The sequence below is a fragment of the Mesoplodon mirus genome (assembly GCF_964341445.2).
Source record: "Mesoplodon mirus genome assembly, chromosome: 15".
NCBI classification, from domain to species: Eukaryota; Metazoa; Chordata; class Mammalia; order Artiodactyla; family Ziphiidae; genus Mesoplodon; species Mesoplodon mirus.
The window spans coordinates 58398044-58415774 of NC_138991.1; the positions used below are offsets into that span (position 1 = coordinate 58398044).

Here is a 17731-nt window from a genome sequence, read left to right on the forward strand (position 1 = left end):
CGCTCGCTCCGATCCGGGCCCTCTTCTCCGGATTCCACGGGCGATATCAGCTACCGGCCCGAGGTCACCCGTCTGCAGGCAGGGTTTCTGCCCCTACCACCGACGGCCGCAGGGGCTTTCTGGGTGACCAAATGCCCGGGATGGGGCATTTGCCGGGCCACTCGCCCCCTAGGGCTGGGGCACCCAGTCGCTCACATCGGAGCGCCCCCGGGCCCGGCCGCGAGGCTCCGGGCGGGCACCGAGGACGGGCACCCGGCGAGAGGCCGAGGCGGGCCAGGCGAGGGGCACGAGGGGCGCGGCGCTGCGGGCGGGCGGGCGGACCCAGGAGGCGGAGGCGGCGTCGGCGTCGGCGGCGGTGGCGGTGGTGGCGGCGGTGGCAGGCGGGGCGCTCCCTGCTCCGCCTCCCGGCTCCGCCCTCCCGCTCCCGCCCCGCCCTCCGGCTCGGCGCCTGCCCGCCCGCTCCCTGCGCCGCCTGCCCGCTCTCCTCGCTTGCTCGCTCGCTCTCGGGCCCCCCATGCGGATGTGACATTTCACGCCGCCGCCATTTTGAGAGCGAGCCGAGCCGAGCCGAGCCGCCGGGCGCCGCGTCCGCTGTCGGAGCCCCGACGACGACGCCGAGGAGGCGGAGGCCGCAGCGCCTGGAGCGCGGCCGGCCCGTCGCCCGCCCGCGCCGCCGCCGCTCCCGTCGGCCCCAGGCCCTGCAGGCCCGCCGCGGCCGGTCAGGCCTCCCGCCCGCCGCGCCCGGCCCGAGGCGGGGCTGACTCCGCGGCCCCCGCCCGGCCGCCCTCCGCCCCCGGCCGGCCCGCGGCCCCGCAGCCCCGGCCCCGGCGGCGGGAGGCGGGCCCCGCGGCGGCGGCGGCGGCGGCGGCGGCCGCAGCGAGCGACGAGGCCGCCCGGCCCGGCCCGCCGGCCGCCCGCCCGCCTCGGCGCCGAGATTGGGCGAATCGCGAGCAAGTACGTGCGCGTCTCCCTGCCGCCGCCGCCCGCCGCGGGCCGCCCCGGGGCCGCCGCCGCCGACGACGCGCGGGAGGAGGAGGAGGAGGCCGCCCCGCCGCCGCCGCCGCCGCCGCCGCCCCGGCTCGCCGCCGCCGCCCGCCCGCCGGGCCCGCAGCCCCGGCCCCCGGCCGCAGGCGAGGCCCAGGCCGCGGCCGACATGAACCACCAGCAGCAGCAGCAGCAGCAGAAAGCGGGCGAGCAGCAGCTGAGCGAGCCCGAGGACATGGAGATGGAAGGTGAGGCCCGGGGGCTGGCCGCGGCGGGGCCGGGGGGCGCCTTCCATTGTGGCCGGGGGGAGCCGCGGGAGCCACGCGAGGGGCTCGCCATCTTTAACCAGGCCCCGGGCGGCCGCGGGCCTCGGCCTGGCCGGCCCGACTCGGCCGGCCCGGGCCGGGCGAGGCTGCACAGTCATGCCGGGCCCGCGGGCTGGGGGCGGCCGGTGGCCCCCCGCCCGGCGCATTGTCCGGCCCGCGGGACCCGGGCGGCCTCGCCGGCACAAAGCGCCCGGAGCCCGGAGTTGTAAATTAGAGCGCTCCGGCCGCGGAGGTTTGAGGGCGTTTGCGGACTGCTGGCGGCCGCTGCGCGCCCGGGTTGGGGAGCCGGGCTCCGGGGACCGTCTCCCCGTTGAGGCGTTTCGGGGGCTTGGCTCTGGCCGGTAACGTCGGGGAACCGGAGACCTCCTTGGGCTCGGGGCTTGCCCGCACCTGCTCCCGCGCGCTCCCCGGCAGAGCCCACCGGGGCTTCGAACGGACCCCCAGATCGCTCCATAACAGCCCTTGCTGGCGTCGGGCTTCATTTGGAAACACCTGCAAGGGGCGCAGATGTTCTCAGCCTTTGGACGGGCCCAGAGTTCGGAGTCAGGCTCTCTTCGTTTCTGAGTTAGCTGTATTTCGGGGAGTTTGGCTGTGTGCGGTGCAGTCAGCCTCCGGCCAGGTGTGTGTTTGAAACTACGTGAAAGCCGCCGCCCTCCCCCCCCCCCGCCCGACTACCTATCTCTAAATCCACCCTGACTCCAGAGGTAAGTTAATTTTCTGCCCATGTGCCAGCAGTTTTCCAGGGTATCCTGCTTTGAGATACAAGGCCATGGTAATAGAGGTTTGATGCAGAGGCACTGGACGCGGAAGGGTCTTGGGCTTGCATACCTCAAGAGAACTTGGTGGTTGGAAGGCATCTTTTATTTCTCGTGGCCCCAAGTACTTAAAAGGGCAAAGTCTAAGGAGAGTCCTTACCTATTTCGAGGGGGACGGACAGGCAGGAGTCAAAAGAGTGCCCCTGAATGAACGGGGCATTGAATGTTCTGTTCTTGTTTTGCTTTTAGCCAGAGATCTTGGGGTGTGGAAATGAATGGGGGTGCTAAGGAAGCTCAGGTGAAGCAGCATTTGTCCTGTGGGGTGGCTGCACGTGTGGGGTGCTGCACCCTGGTTGGTGGGAAGTCTTACCATGACTGGTACTCCCGTGAGTAACGCACTGCCAACAATTGGATGTGCTCTGAAAAAAATGGCCTGCAAGGTGGCAAAAGGCGAAGTGGTGGAGATGCCTGTGGAAGGCACTTCCCGCTGGTACTTCAGTGGCCAGTAATGGGGTCAGGAGAACCCAGTCCATGCCAAGGACCAGGCTGTCCGTCTCACTTGGCTCCAGAAAGGCAGTAACTTCGTAGTGTTTTTGTCACGTGTCATTAAACAATTAGCTGAAGGAATACATTGCTGAGAGAATTATGTATATTCCTTTTAATGCCTCGTAAAAAGGGATTGCTGTTCAGTTTCCTTTTCAAGTTATCCCCCAGTCGAGACAAAAATCCACTAATGCTAGCATATCCGTGTCCCACTTACGTTGTCTTAGCACTTTTAAAGCGGTTTGAACACAGGTGAGAGCTGATCAGCATGGACCCCAGTGCATAGTGTATTTCTGGTACAGAACTGGGTGTCAGGGGAAATAGTCATGTCCACAGGTTTCAAGGGCTTTTCTATAAGACTAGAGAGTGTTGAGTGGAGGAAGAGTTTTCAGAAGTCATGCGTGCTTTCAAGACTACTTTTTTTTCTCAAGTTTTGTTCTCATATCCAAGTTTTCGTTGGAAAAGTAGCCCGTAAAATCATTAATCTGCAAATTTACTGGCGTCTCAAACTGGATGGCAAAGGTTGTAGTTTATTATTGCTGATTCCGTAAACTTCAGTCTTCTTTTGAGTGGGCCTCAGATTCATTATCCAGAGGGTACCTTGTCTTTGTAGGGCTTATGGTCGTCAGCACCCTGTGAGCAGCCACAGGTGTGCAGTTTAAAGAGGTGCCCATGTCTTAGGCAGTCTCTTTCAGCCTTTCTTAGCCTTCCCACTCCGAAAATGTGGCGTTAGGTTTATACATTGTAGTTTAGGACCAGAAAGTTTGAAAATCCTTCCTATTAAAAAGCGAGAAAGGTGGGATTTAGTGACCCTCAGCTCTGCTTGGCTTCGTCTGCCAGGCTCTGTGAGTGACTCTCACCTGCTTGGTGTTCGCCTTGGTTCCTGTGGACTCAGCAGCTGGAAGCTGTCAGGGCTCCCTCTGATCAGCTTGAGGAAGGGAAGCTTTGTGGATGCGGAGCATTTGCCCGTCCCTCCTGGGCAGGGCAGTTTTGAAGGAGCCAGGGAGACTGGTTTGGTTGGCGGTTTTTTCCTACCGACGGGTCTGGTGTTAGTTTGCTCTCCTGCTCTGCTTTATAGGGGTCACATTTGCTTTTGACTGATCCCTGCACAGCCCTTGCACATCTGCTGGAGAATAACAGTGCTCAGGATGAGTTATTTTAAAAATGTCTTGTTTTGAGCCGTTAGGAAAGTTATGAAGGGTGAAGGGCAGAGAGGGAAAAGATGGGGGGGGCGTGGGGTATGGTGGCAGTTCAGTGGGGTTGAGACCACATGCTTCCTTCCTGTGAGGCCCGTGCAGGTTTTCAGGTTGGGAGGCAAAAAGCACCATGGAGGTGGTGGCCTTTGTCGGCCTGGCCAGGAATGAATGTGCTCCACAGTTTATTCACTCTCTAACTCAGAGGCTGTGCAGGCCGAGGGGCTGCAGGAGGGACCTGCAGTGGCCTTTGCCCTCTCGGGTACTTGAGAGGTGATAATCTGGTCTGTTACGCCCCCTCCGAATCAACAGGAAGTTTTCCCAAGGCCTGGCTTCTGCATAGGCGGGCTGGCACAAATGTCAATACCTTCATGTTTGTTCCCTGGTGTGGTTCTGCCGCCCGTGTGAGCAGTCTCTGTTTCAGAGTGTAATCTTTGAGACTAATGGGCACAGACAGTTTTGGTTGACTTTTGTACAACACTCAGACCACTGCTATCAGGACACCAAGCTGGGAGCAAATCAATGAGTCGGCTGCAGTTTCTGAAAAGAATTGATCACTGACTTCTGTGGTTTTTGTCTGGGGGGCAGCAGTGGTGGATTTCTTTTTCTTTCCAACTTGTGTGGGTAGATGGAGTTTCAAGTTACTTTTCTGCTAAAGCAGGTTTGGGAGTGGAAAGTGAGTTCTCTTGTACACGTGTGCCCAAATAAACTACACTCGGGCATTTTATTATATCTAAAACATGTTTGCTTTTCAAATAGCGCCGTAACAAGACAAAAATCAAATAATATGAGAATATTGATTTTCCTCTCACGTTAGCTTTGGTTGATAAAAGAACTCTACAAAGTGAGCATCAACTTGGAGAACCCAGAAAAGATAGAGACACATAGAAGAAATTAGGCCAAACCTAGAAACATCTGACTGATGTGAGCCTGTCAGGTTTTGATGGGACTGGAAGTTACTTTCCAAAGGCATCCGCCCTCCTGATTCTTCCAGGCTGCTGATTTTGACTATCTGTAAATAGAAGATTGTTAACAGCACATATTGGAAAAAAGTGTATACCTTCATCTTGTTTTTTTGGGGGTGGGGGGGGAATCAGTTTTGTGGAAAGGAGGAAAGAAGCCACTGAGTTAACTCACAGTGGGGCAGTGTGGTGAGAGGGTACAGGCTTAGCGCCAGGCCTGGGTCTGAACGTGGACTTCGCCATTTAATGGTTGTGTGACCTCATGCACGTTGCTTAAGCTCTCAGTGCCTCAGTTTCTGCATCCTTGAAAAGGAGGTCTGTCGTATCCTGCATGTGCTGGGCATAGAGATAGGAGCATCACTGTTCACTCATGGTGTTGTGATGGTAAAAGGGTTGCACCTGAGGCAGGGATGGGCACAGGTTTTTTTTTTTTTTTTTTTTTTTTGCGGTACGCGGGCCTCTCCTGTTGCGGAGCACAGGCTCCGGATGCGCAGGCTCAGCGGCCATGGCTCACGGGCCTAGCCGCTCCGCGGCATGTGGGATCTTCCCGGACCGGGGCACGAACCCGTGTCCCCTGCATTGGCAGGCGGACTCTCAACCACTGCGCCACCGGGGAAGTCCCTGGGCACAGGTTAATCAAGCATGGCGCACACAGGTGGGACAAGTTGACTTTCGTGGTTCTACGGTAATTATATCCTGACGTGGATTAGGAAGAAAACTGACCAGCCTCAATCTAAGCAGCATTGTTTATGAAATCCTAGGCTTGATGTGTCTAAATAGATGTATAAGGTTAATGGTATAATATTTAAAGAAACATGTAGTGGATGATAGAGGAGTTGATAGTGGATTTGGTGCGTTGTTACACTGCTGCCAAGGCCTGGTTAGCTCAGTGGCCTTCGTGATGAGAGTATTCTTGCTCTTGCACTAGTGTTAGAGCATCTAGTAATGAATTTCATGAGGTTGCCAGTCAGGTTGTAGCGGGGAAGCCAGGTTACACGAACCTCCAGACTTTGGGAGTCGGCCCTGAATTCTTGTCTCTAAATCCCGCATCCTGTTACCAAGAGCCCTTTTGGTTTTCCATCCACCACCCTAAGCCAGGCGGCCCCTGTTACCTCATGCTGGAACTTTGCAATAGCCTTCTTACTGGTCTCTGCTTCCACTCTTCCTGGACCCCACACAGCTGTCTTTTCACTGCCCTGCTTATTAGAAGGACTCAGGTGTGCTGCCTTCCTCATGCAGGTAGACGGGTAGTTGCACAGCCCGGCCTCTGCCACCGGGATCCTGTCAGCCTGCTTTGTGCTTCAGGCTCTGAGTGCACACACACTTGGACTGCGTGGGGGGCGGCTCTGGCTTTTGGGCCCTGTACTTGCACAGGTGGTGTCTGCTTCTCCGTGAATGCAGACAGGACAGGAGACCCCAGGAAAGTGATTCAGATGCCACCTTTTCCCTCAACTTTTCTGGCGGTCTCAGCCACTTGCCTTGCATAAGAGCCGTGTCGTGCCCCGTGAGCTGCTTGTGGGGCTGCCCTTGTGTACTCATCCTCCTCACCGCTGGACTGTTTGTGCTGAAGAGACCCATCTTATGTTCCTTTTTTGTTAAATGCGTTTGTGGGAGACACTCATTCAGGAAACAGCAATTTTAAGGCAAAACAGTAGTGCAGGAGATGGCTGGCTGGCAGGGTGGTGTGTGAAAGAGAATGCCAAAGCCATAAACCAATATTGCTTTGATAGCTGCTAATTCAGTTTTATTGCCTTTAACGTAAGTTGCTTCAAGTGGCATTTTTGATCCTTCTGCAAGGAAAAGCTCATTTTCCAGACAAGGGTATTGATGGACCTTACTGAAGTTTTCTGTTGAGTATTTTAAAATTTGTTATTGTTTCTCGTTTTTTGCATGGGTAGTATGTAGCCTGGGTACTTCTGCTTGATTTCCAAGGCAAAGGAATTTTACTCTGGGGACCGAGTTGTAACAGGGTATTTCTTGACATGTACTGTGACGGTTAAATGTTAAAATGTCACCTGCTTCAGAAACTTCTGTTCTGAACTAATTTGGACTTAGGCAAGTTGGAGGAAGCAGGATTTTTAAGTGTCTTGCGTAGGCAAGAAAGTCAAGTTATGCCATTTTGGTAGTAACTTAACACATGGCTCGGCCAATGAGAAGTCAGATGTGTTGAAATTCTCTTGAAGAGAAGCAGGCCTACTTCTGAGCGTTGGTGACTTAAACTTGGAAGTTGGACATGGAGGTAATTAGAAAGTTTGTTGTGTAGGGAAATACACCGACCTGGACTAGAGGGAATGCTTCCAGAACTTGATGATGACACTAGTGTGAGCTAGCAAGAGCCAGGGAGTAGGGAGGGGGAGGGGCCTCCGGGGGGGGTACGCCTTGGGGAGTAGTGTCACTGTCTTCGGTGTTGGACAGAGCAGAGCGCTCCAGGGGGTGACGAGACTGGAGGGCTCATTGACTGTGCGGCTGGGCCCTCACTGGGCTGAGCACGTGCTGCGTTGTCACCAGCTCGGCTGGGACCACTGTTGTGCGGGCACAGCTGTTAATATTCTCAGAGATGCCCAGGTGTCCTTCCAAGGAGCCCAAGTCATCTGATCGACCTGGGGTTTATCTTAACAAATGTGAGTGCTATATCAGAGTCTCAAGGTGGTGGTCCTCCCTTCTTTTTGGGTCATTTGAGAATCTGCAAGATAAAGAGAAGGAGGTTCCCTTCTGTGACCACAACAGTTCCACGTGATTTTCCTGCCTGGCATAGAATGTTCGAAACCCAGGCCCTCCCTGGGTTCTGATTCCATGCTAGTGACTAATTGGTTTCCCTGACATCCTGATACTGGGAGGGCAGTGTCCTGTACGAGGTACCAGCCCCCAGAATATTGACCAGAGAAAGGTCTAGCTCTTGCAATATGTTGTTGAGCTGGCCTCTGCTTTGGAAAGGGACTGTGTGAGATTGTTGGGGTGACCTGTAATGCAGAGTGTGATCACACCCAGGGTGTGGCCACCGGTGTCTGGGTAGTGATCTGACTTCTTGGCTCCCTCCTGCCCCCACCCCTTCATGGTGCTTCAGAAAGAGTTGAGGGGGCTTTTCTCTAGGGTATAGGCTGAGAAAACTAACCTTACTCACCTGGAGTTGCAAGTGCATTTCGTCAATATGACTTTGGGGAATAAATTACATTTCAAGGCCCTTAATTGACCCTGTGCAATTGCTGTTTTCAAGTAAGGACATGTAATGCTCCTTAGCCTGTTTGCATGGTTAGAGTCCAGCTCCTCCTCGTAAATAATGTAGGGCAGGTAATTTTTTTTTTTTATTGAAGTATAGTTGATGGGTAGGTAATCTTGAAGTGCTTGATTCTTAGAGTTGGTAGTTTATGTCAGCTAGGAGGAGAAATTATTCAGTCAAAGTAAGTGTGTGTGAATTGGTTAAAAACATTCCTCAATCCCTATTGCTGTTTTATAACCGTCATAGATGGGCACGGAAGAATACTCCCCCAAGAGTCTCAGCCTTTTCCTCTTCTGTCTTTAGCTTGTAAGGACAAGAGGGAGAACAGATAGGGGCTGGAATGCCTGACCTGCAGAAAGTCCACAGAAGTAGCTGGTGGAGTGAAGTTGCTGAGCTCTAACCCTAACCCAGCTCCCAGTGGTGGCCAAGGGGCGGCTTCTGATCGGTGTGATATCCTGCCTGTGCTAGCCAGGGGACTCCTCCCTTCTCTAAAGCACTCCAGGTCTCCTGCTGCTACCCATGAGGACAAACTGAGTCTGTTTTCCTACTGAGACCTGGATTGCTTGAGAATGCCAACTCTTTCTTATGGGGGCAGAAGAGAAGACCTGTGGGGTAGGAGGATGATAAGGGTTTACCCTGCAGTGTGCAGTAAGGTAGCCACCAGCCACATGGTGGCAATCACATTCCTTAACTGACTAGCCACGTTTCAAGTATTCAGTCGCCACCCGTGGCCAGTGGCCACCACATTGGACAAGCAGGTACAGCACACGTCCGACAGGGCAGACAGTGTTAGTGGCCAGAGTTCACCGAAACAGTCTGGTTGGATCCTTACCTAGAGGGTGTTTCTGGTAGCATTAGTGTCACATTGGATGTTGGAAAGATACAGTGTGTCCTGGAAAAGCTAAATTAAAATGAGTGAATAAATAGTTCCTGGGCAAATGCTACAGAGCAGGCTTTCTTCGGTTATTTGTGGTGAAGAACCAGTTTTTTTTTTTTTTAAATTTCCAGTCTGTTGTGGACAATTTCTTTCTGTATTTTGTAGACATGCAGTGTAAACAAATTGTTTAAGAAATGAAATAAAATACACATACACAATGCAAGCCCCAGGTTGTTATTAAAGTCACATTTCAACAGTTATTGCTTAGAACAAACACGCAGGGAGGATTTGCAGAAACTGTATGTGTTCATTGCAAGCGTGTATAGGCCATTAATATGAGGGAACGTGCTATTGCACTTGTAACTTTGTCATTCCACCATGGTAACTGAACAGTTTTGTTTGAAATAGCAATTCCCCGTACTAAACTTTATTTGCACACTAGTTTTTAAATAATCTTGCTTCCTGCTTGGATGGATGGCATCCCTGCTCCTCATAGAGAATGTTGATCCAAGTCATTTCAATGTTCGTTTTACTAATATGCAAGTGAGTCCAGTGCTGCGGAGGTGTACGCCTGAGATTGGGAGCCATCTTCCAGCAGTTTTCCAAAATGTATCCATAAACAGCTCCAACTCTATCCTATAAACTAACATCTAAATTATGTTTTATTGAAAGAAATGGGTTCTGGGTCCTATTGACTTGGGTTGCAGTTAACCAGCTAACCCTAAACTCTTACAAACTGTAATGGGGTCCTGTGGGACACGTGACACCACACTCCAGTTTGACAGCGCACCCACTGGCCCAGGCTAGGATGTTGCAGGAAGTCAGGTTGCTGCAAAGTCTCCCCGCTTGCTCTGTTTCGGTGAGGTCCGCGGAGGGCACCTGCTCGCAGGCTGTGTGCAGGCACCTTGGGCTTTGCCACCCCCACCCCCTGCTTTCTCGTCTGGATGTCCCCGAGCACCAGGCCTCATGGCTTGCTTCTGACTCCACTGTACCCTTGTAGCAGCAGAGCTGTACTTGCTGTGCATTCGCAGAGCCTGGTGCGGGGCTTCTGCTCACGAGATAGACATTCATGCAAACCCTCCCGACTGGCAGGTACAGGGCTGGCTGCCCCCAGCGCTTGAGTGAAGGCTCTTGGTAAACATGTGTCAGGGAGGGCTGTGATGGGGGGGTGGGTGCTGACCTACGGTGGGGAAGGGGTGGGTCATCGGAGGCTTCACAGAGGAGGGGACACAGCTAAGTTTGAAAAGAGGGAGGGGTGGTGTGCTCAGAGGCAGGAGGTGTAGAACAGCACCATGGGCTTGGGATCTAGAGGGAGAGGATCTGTGGTCCCCAGAGTAATGGTCCACAGAGATGTCTGTCCTGATCCCCTGGAAGCCGTGACTATGTTACTTACCTGGCAGGGGACTTGGCAGGTGTGATTAAATTCAGGATCCCTAGATGGGGAGATTATGCAGTGTTACTCAGGTGGACCCAGTGTAATCTCAGGGTCCTTTACCCGTGAAAGAGGGAGGTTGGAGTGGCGTGACGTGAGAAGGCCATTGCTGGCATTGAAGATGAAGCTGGAAAAGGCCAGGAAGCAGGTTCTCCCCTTGAACCTCCAAAAGGAGCCAGCCCTGCTGACACATTGATTTTAGCCCAGTGAGGCCCATTTTGGACTTGTGATCTCCAAAACTATAAAAGAATAAGTGTGTGGTGTTTAAGCCAGTAAGTTTGTGGTAATTTGTTCAGCAGCCAACAAAACTAATAAGGATCCAAGAAGGTGGGTAAGAAGCAGTAGGTGGGTGTCCAGTAAACTAGCCTTGAACCTTAGAGAGCTGCGTAGAGGCTGGGAGAGCTTGGCAGCTACCCCTCCCTGGGCCAGGCCCCTGGACGTGAGGGCTGTGCCTGTATCAACTCATTGGCTCCTTACCACAACTCTGAAGTAGATGCAGCATCATCCCCATTTTATAGCCGAGTGAAACAAGGCGCTGAGCAAGTTAAATAACCTACCCAGGGTTGGTGGCCACGGTGGGATTTGAACCCAAGCCATGTGGCTTCACAGAAATTTGCGTCTCATCATAGTCAGTGGACACTGTTTGTCCTGAAGACGTTGTTACTGCTTTTTAATTTAAACCGCTGCCTTCTCCCGCGTTTCTTATCTCACCACCCCAAGTGGCAAAGCTGCAGTTGGGCTCCTCAGTCTGAAGATTTTTGTGTGGCTCACCACATGCTTTGAATATAGAAAGTAGCTCACTGCCGAAATCAGCCGGGGCCACCTTACACTTCAGCAAGTGGAATATGGTGGCAGAAGCAAAATAGATGTGTTTTTAAAGGTAGATGCCTCCCTTCTTTGAGAATCAGGTATTCAGTAATGCGATCCTAAGCTGAAATGAATCATCCCTAAAGCAAACCATTCAGGGCTCTGGGCATATGGAGAGATTTAAACTTGAGAAGGCTCGAGCCTCGTCTGCCAGGGCTCAGGGCGAAAGCGTACTGCATTTCAGAGGCCCAAGTTCTGTGGAGCTACAGGGTCAGACCTCAAGGCACCTTGTCCACTCAGGTCCTCCTGTCACCTCACCCCCATGACCCTGCATCTGCACATGAGCAAACTGAGTCCTCCAAGCCACACAGATGGCACCAACCTGACTGTACCCCCTGCTGTGTCTTGAAGTCCTGACCAGCTGCATTCCTCTCCTCCCTGTCGCCTAAGTCGTCTGTTTCTTTCTTAAGACAGCAGCTTTCACAAGGTGGAAGGAAAACAGGGTCGGAGGTGCCAGAGCCGGGGATTGCTCAGCTGAGCAGGGGTTGAAAGAAAGGAGGTCCTAAGAGGTCAGCCAGTCTCCTTGCTTCACTGACTTCCAGTTAGTTGCGTGGTGGTGTTTCTGTGGCACATGCAGAATATCTTCCTTCTGGGCCTCTTTCCCTGACAGTGAGTTTTAAAACATGAGATAGATTCATACACACAACTTTAACAAACTGCTAATGCATTTATCGCTGGGTTGGCGAAATTGAGACCCTCAAGCCAGTGGATTTGGGGTGTCTGGAGAAGATGCAAATAAGCGAGGTAACTCTTGGGCATCCTAGTAGAGGGGACGACCCAGAATGCAAATGATCCATAGAGATGACTGGTTCAGCTTCAAGATGTGCGGCGGCCAGCCACACAGATTCACACACTGCCATGCACGGTAAGGACAGGCGGCTGGTGGTGGCTGTGATGGTTGTGGGCTCCTGCAGGATGCCCAGGTCGTGGGGATTGTGATGTTACAGGCATGGTCCCTGGGAGCTGTCAAAAGTCTTCAGAATTATTCTCAAGTTCGTCATTAATTACCTTGAGGGCTACGGGGAAGAGGGAAAATTAGTGCTACAAATCTTTTTTTTTGCGGTACACGGGCCTCTCACTGTTGTGGCCTCTCCCGTTGCAGAGCACAGGCTCCGGACGTGCAGGCCCAGCGGCCATGGCTCACGGGCCCAGCCGCTCCGCGGCATGTGGGATCCTCCCGGACCGGGGCACGAACGCGTGTCCCCTGCATCGGCAGGCGGACTCTCAACCACTGCGCCACCAGGGAAGCCCAGTGCTACAAATCTTAAAGTTTTCTGTTATAGCCAGTATTTCGTTGGGAATCAGAGGCTATTATTTGAAATTTCTATTTTGATGAAGTTAAAAGTCCTATACTTTTTAAGGCCTTTTGTTCTTAAAATACTGGTTTCATTTTGGGTATGTTATCAGAGAGCTCTTGGTCACATAATTTTGTTTTAGAGCAGAAAGCGACTATTCTACCCCCCTACTCCACGGGCCAAGAAACCATGTCTCTGGGGGCTTGAAGTGATTTAAGTAAAATTAAGTAAACCCTCAAGTCCTACGTCTCACTAGCGCTATTTCAGGGGCTCCATAGCCACCTGTGGCTCGTGGCTTCCGTATTGGGCAGCGCAGCTGTAGACCTTCTCCATCATCACAGAAAGTTCTAGCGGCAAGTTGCTGCTCCAGGCCCAGCCTGTGAACTGGGTTTAGCTTTGCCTTTCTAGAAGACTGCCCTGGAGAGGATTGTTTAGAATAACAGAAAACCAGGCATTTTCTTCTGTAAAAACCTGAGAAGAAGGTTCCCCAAACTGGCTCAGCACAGCGCATACTTGGCCCTTCGCCTCAGATCGCTGCTTCAGGCCCTGGGCTGGGGGGTGGTTTACAGAGATGAAGAGGTGATAGGTGTCTTTGCAGAGGGAGAGTCAGCAGGATATAGATGGGTCACGTGAACATGTAGTTAATGCAGGATAGAAAGCGATGAATGCCACGAGAGGTGCAGAGAGAGGGCTCTGGAAGTGGAGGAGAGCAATTATGTCTGGGGGCAGGGGAGCAGGAAGGCTTCTGAGTAGTCCTGGCAGTGGCCGGAGGGGGTGGTTAGGATTTGAGTTCTGGGGGATTTGAGGTGAGAATGGCAGAGGTAAGGCCTTTGGGTAGATGAAAATAGAGGCCCCTCTCTGATTGCTGCCCATGTGCATGGATTGTAATGTACTGTGTTTCTTCGCTCTTCTCCCCTTTAGACTTTGAGGCCGGGGAGCATTCTATTCTCTACACCTTGAACAGCAGTTTCTACCAGATAATTGAATGCACTGCATTTTTATATTTTAGTTTCAATAGGACTGGAACATGCCACCATGTTCAATGCCAAATAACCTTAATTTTACCTACTTTGGTAACCATTATAAAGGGTTAGATTTGCACCTGCCCTCCTATAAGTCTTTGTGGAAAAATGTTAGTAGTCACCATGAATTTTATTTGTATTTATTATTTATTTTTTCTAAAAAAAAGTTTATTTTTGGCTGCATCAGGTCTTAGTTGTGGCACACAGGATCTTTCCTTGAGGCATGTGGGCTCAGTAGTTATGGTACGTGGGCTTAGTTGCCCCGCGGCATGTGGGATCTCCCCGGACCAGGGATCGAGCCCATGTCCCCTGCATTGGCAGGAGGATTCTTAACCACTGCGCGACCAGGGAAGCCCCTATTACACTTCTTGTTGTCAGGATCCTGGGACAGTTTTAAAGTTGGTGAGAACCCCAAAGAGCTTCTGGGTAGGTGGGTTATAGCTATCATTATTTGCCAAATTAGAAATTAAAAGTCTTAATTATTCATTTAAAAATAATAAACCGGTACATAGTAACACATTTAACATACTGCTTGTTTTGGGGATTTTTTTGGCCACGCTGTGCAGCTTGCAGGATCTTAGTTTCCCAACCAAAGATTGAACCCGTGTCCCCAGCAGTGAAAACACTGAGTCCTAACCACTGGACCGCCAGGGAATTCCCACATTTAACATGCTTTTTATAGGAAATATTTTCTAAAACAAAAATTTAATGAGGAATGGTATTGTTCATACATTTTGCAGATTTCTTTATTATCTGGCTTGGTAGAAGACAGCTGGATTCTCATATATCTGGTGCTGTCAGTTGCAATGTGAATTTTACTGGAAATATAAAGCAAACCCAGTCTTACAGAGGTATAGCCTTTTCAGGTAACTGTGGCAATTCTTTCATACTACATCAAAATTTGGTAGCTTCTTAAGGTTGATTACAGCATGCAGTTTGAAACCCTATGATTAACTTATCGTGCTCTATTACATTAAAATTTATTGGTTTGTCTTGTACTTTGAATGGAGCATTTCTAATACCATTCATTGGTCATTTGGAAAATACTGATTCAGAGTTATACAGATCTTTTAAATGTTGGCATATTTCATTATACAGTTACATTAAAAAGTCCTTAAAATACCACATTCATGTGTGTAACAGCCTACCTAACTAGGTACAGGGCTGTAGTTATAACTCCAGAAACCTCACTGGCACAAAGAGAGCAGTGACTTTTGTCCTGTATGTAAGAGTCTTACTACTGTCTGGCAGAGGATGAAGATGGTTGGATGATAATTAGCTAGTGGCAGCCTAGTTGTCTGCAGCAGCTGACGCCATGGGGACGGGCAGCAGGCAGTGTTGGGTGGTCTCCTGCAATGGGAAATTGTCCTCTGGTCCCCCTCACACTTAAAGGTGTATGTAAGATGGTCCTGTTAAGATGAGTAACAGGTATTTTGTGAGAATTCAAGGAGAGCGTGCTTAAACCAGAGGTAATTGTGATTTTGATTATTTTGCTTTCTATTCCTCCATCATGGCCAGCATTCCATTTGTTTATTGTTTGCGTCTTTCCCCCCATTTTCTCCATTTTCCAGTAGCTTGTGTGGAACAGTTGGAACTCTTTGGGAATTGGTCTGATTTTTTTTTTTTTTTTTTGGCGGTACGCGGGCCTCTCACTGTTGTGGCCTCTCCTGCTGCGGAGCACAGGCTGTGGACGCGCAGGCTCAGCGGCCATGGCTCACAGGCCCAGCCGCTCCGCGGCATGTGGGATCTTCCCGGACCGGGGCACGAACCCGTGTCCTTTGCATTGGCAGGCGGATGCTCAACCGCTGCGCCACCAGGGAAGCCCAATTGGTCTGAATTTAAACGTAGCTTATGAAGTAGCACACCTTATTTATGTATGTGAGTTTACTGGAGCAAAGGGTGTGTCTGACCTCCCATTTTCCTGGCTTTTTGACGTTTTTGACTCCCTCTCTCCTCAAAGAACAGGAGCCGTGATGCACACATTTGTGTACAAGACCACCCGAACAAAGGTCCTGAGGCAAAAAGACTCAGACCTGTATATCTTTTATGCTCTCTCAGTTCTCTTTTCCCAGATGGTTAAAGATCTGAACCCATATCCTGAGGCAGTGCTTATTTAAAGAGTCAGTAAATCATTTCTTATTCTCCCTGCCCTCCAGGTGTTTTTTTCCTTTGTTTTTCTTTCGTTGTTTTTCTTTTGCCTTTGGGGTGAATGGCTCTGAGTTTCAGCACAGGTGTGGGTCTGCGTAACCCAGAACCTCCCCTCACGCTGTGCTGGTCATGTCTCCACCATGGCCATGCTACCCATCCCGTACAGGTTTGTCATTTTGCAGATGTCGAGAAAATGGAATCATACAGCATGTAACCTAATCAGTAGTGCTTTTTATTGCTGCTTCCATTCTGTTCCACGGAGGGACACCTGGGTTGTCTCCAGTTTTTGGCAGTTACAAATGAAGCCATTATAAATACCCGTATTCAGGTTTTTGTGTGAACATGAGTTTTCGTTTCTCTAGAGGAAAGTGTAGAGTTGTTGTGTGAGGTATGCTTCGTGAGAAACTGCCACCTGCTTCCCAGGTGCCCATGCCCGTGCCCTCTCACCATGTCCCATTGATCTTCATCCTCGCCAGCACTCGAGCGTCAGCATTTTTCACTTTAGTCATCCCGGTAGGTGGGTAGTGGTTTTAATTTGGAGATGTCTAATAGCTCATAGTCACACATCTTTTTATGTATTTATTTGCCATCCCTATACCCTCTATAAAGTGTCTGTTCAACTATTTGGGGGTTTTTTTGTTTTGTTTTTTTCTGTCAAGTTTGGAGAGCTCTGTATATATTTGATATAAGTCCTTTGTCAGATAGGTGATTTGCAAATATTTTCTCCCAGTCTGTAGCATGTCTGTTTATTCTCTTAACAGTGTCTTTCCAGAGAAGTCCAGCTTATCAAAAATTTTTTCTATGGATCTTGCTTTTGGTGTTATGTCTAAGAATTCTTTGCCATGTCTCACGTGATTACTTCTAAAGTTTAAATCTGTGTTCATCTGTGGTCCGTTATCAGTTAGTATTTGTATAAGGTGTGAGGTTGGAGTTCTTTTTTAATTTTTGCCTATGGATGTCCAACTGTTGAAAAGACTGCTGTCCCTTTCCATTGAATTACTTACACCTTTGTCACAAATCAAGTAGTAATGTTTACATGGGCCTATTTGTGGACTCTCCTGTCCCGTTGATCTGTGTCTACATAACACAGCACCATCTTGATTACTGAAGCTTTATAGTGAGTCTCACAATCGGGTAGTGTAATTCCTCAAACTGTGTTCTTTTCAAAATTGTTTCACTCTGCTGGATTGTGATTGGAATTGTGTTCAAATATACCGATTAATTTCAGGAAAGCTGACACCTTCGCTATGCCTTCCAGCCCTTGAACACCATATGTCTTCTGCTCCCGTGACTTTACCTGGGGAACTAGTCTTCCTCCCAGGAACTTTTTTTTTTTTTTTTTTTTTGCGGTACGCGGGCCTCTCACTGTTGTGGCCTCTCACATTGCGGAGCACAGGCTCCGGACGCACAGGCTCAGCGGCCATGGCTCACGGGCCCAGCCACTCCGCCGCTTGTGGATCCTCCTGGTCCGGGGCACGAACCCGTGTCCCCTGCATCGGCAGGCGGACTCTCAACCACTGCGCCACCAGGGAAGCCCCCTCCCAGGAACTTTTAAACACTTTCTTTGGCCACTCGTTTTTTAGAAGGTCTTGAAAGTTAGGTGTTCCTTGACAGTCTGGGTGGGTCCCCTCAAAAGGAGGGTAAGGTCTGAGTGGTGGTCTGCTGACACCAACGTGGGAAAAAAAACCAGAAACAGCTTGGCCCTCTGTCCTAGGCTATTCTGTTTGTGGTTTTTATACAAATAAAGGAACTCATTTGAAATGGGCTGTGCTTGACTAGTTTTTAAAAGTTTTAGTTAGCACAATCACAGTATGTTTAAAATCTCTCCTCTACTTCTGACCCCAATCCTCAACCCCCAAATTTCCTTGTCTTTTTAAGTAGTTCTAAAGAAAATCCAGGCATTTAAGAGAGGATGCTGCCATTTGCCCAGGTGTAAAAGGACCTTCAGAGTCACAAATAATCTAGGTAATCCCTTTGTTCTGGGATCTTTTTGTTCCCACTCCCTCCTGCCCCCAAATGGGCAGCTGCTGTACCCTTTTCTTTCTCTGATACAACCTTTTTTTTTTTTTTTTAAGTCTTTATTGAATTTGTTAAAATATTGCTTCTGTTC

At 50.6% G+C, this 17731-nt stretch overlaps 1 protein-coding gene across 1 annotated transcript in view; it reads left to right on the forward strand.

Annotated features, from left to right (window-relative positions):
• Positions 1–1087: 1087 nt before the first annotated feature.
• The window catches only part of USP7 (ubiquitin specific peptidase 7), a 56251-nt gene continuing 39607 nt past the window's right edge, over positions 1088–17731 (forward strand). The window contains exon 1 of the mRNA XM_082645891.1: positions 1088–1232. Coding sequence (XP_082502017.1) covers positions 1154–1232 — 79 coding nt within the window. The 5' untranslated portion in view covers positions 1088–1153. The remainder of the gene's footprint in view (positions 1233–17731) is intronic.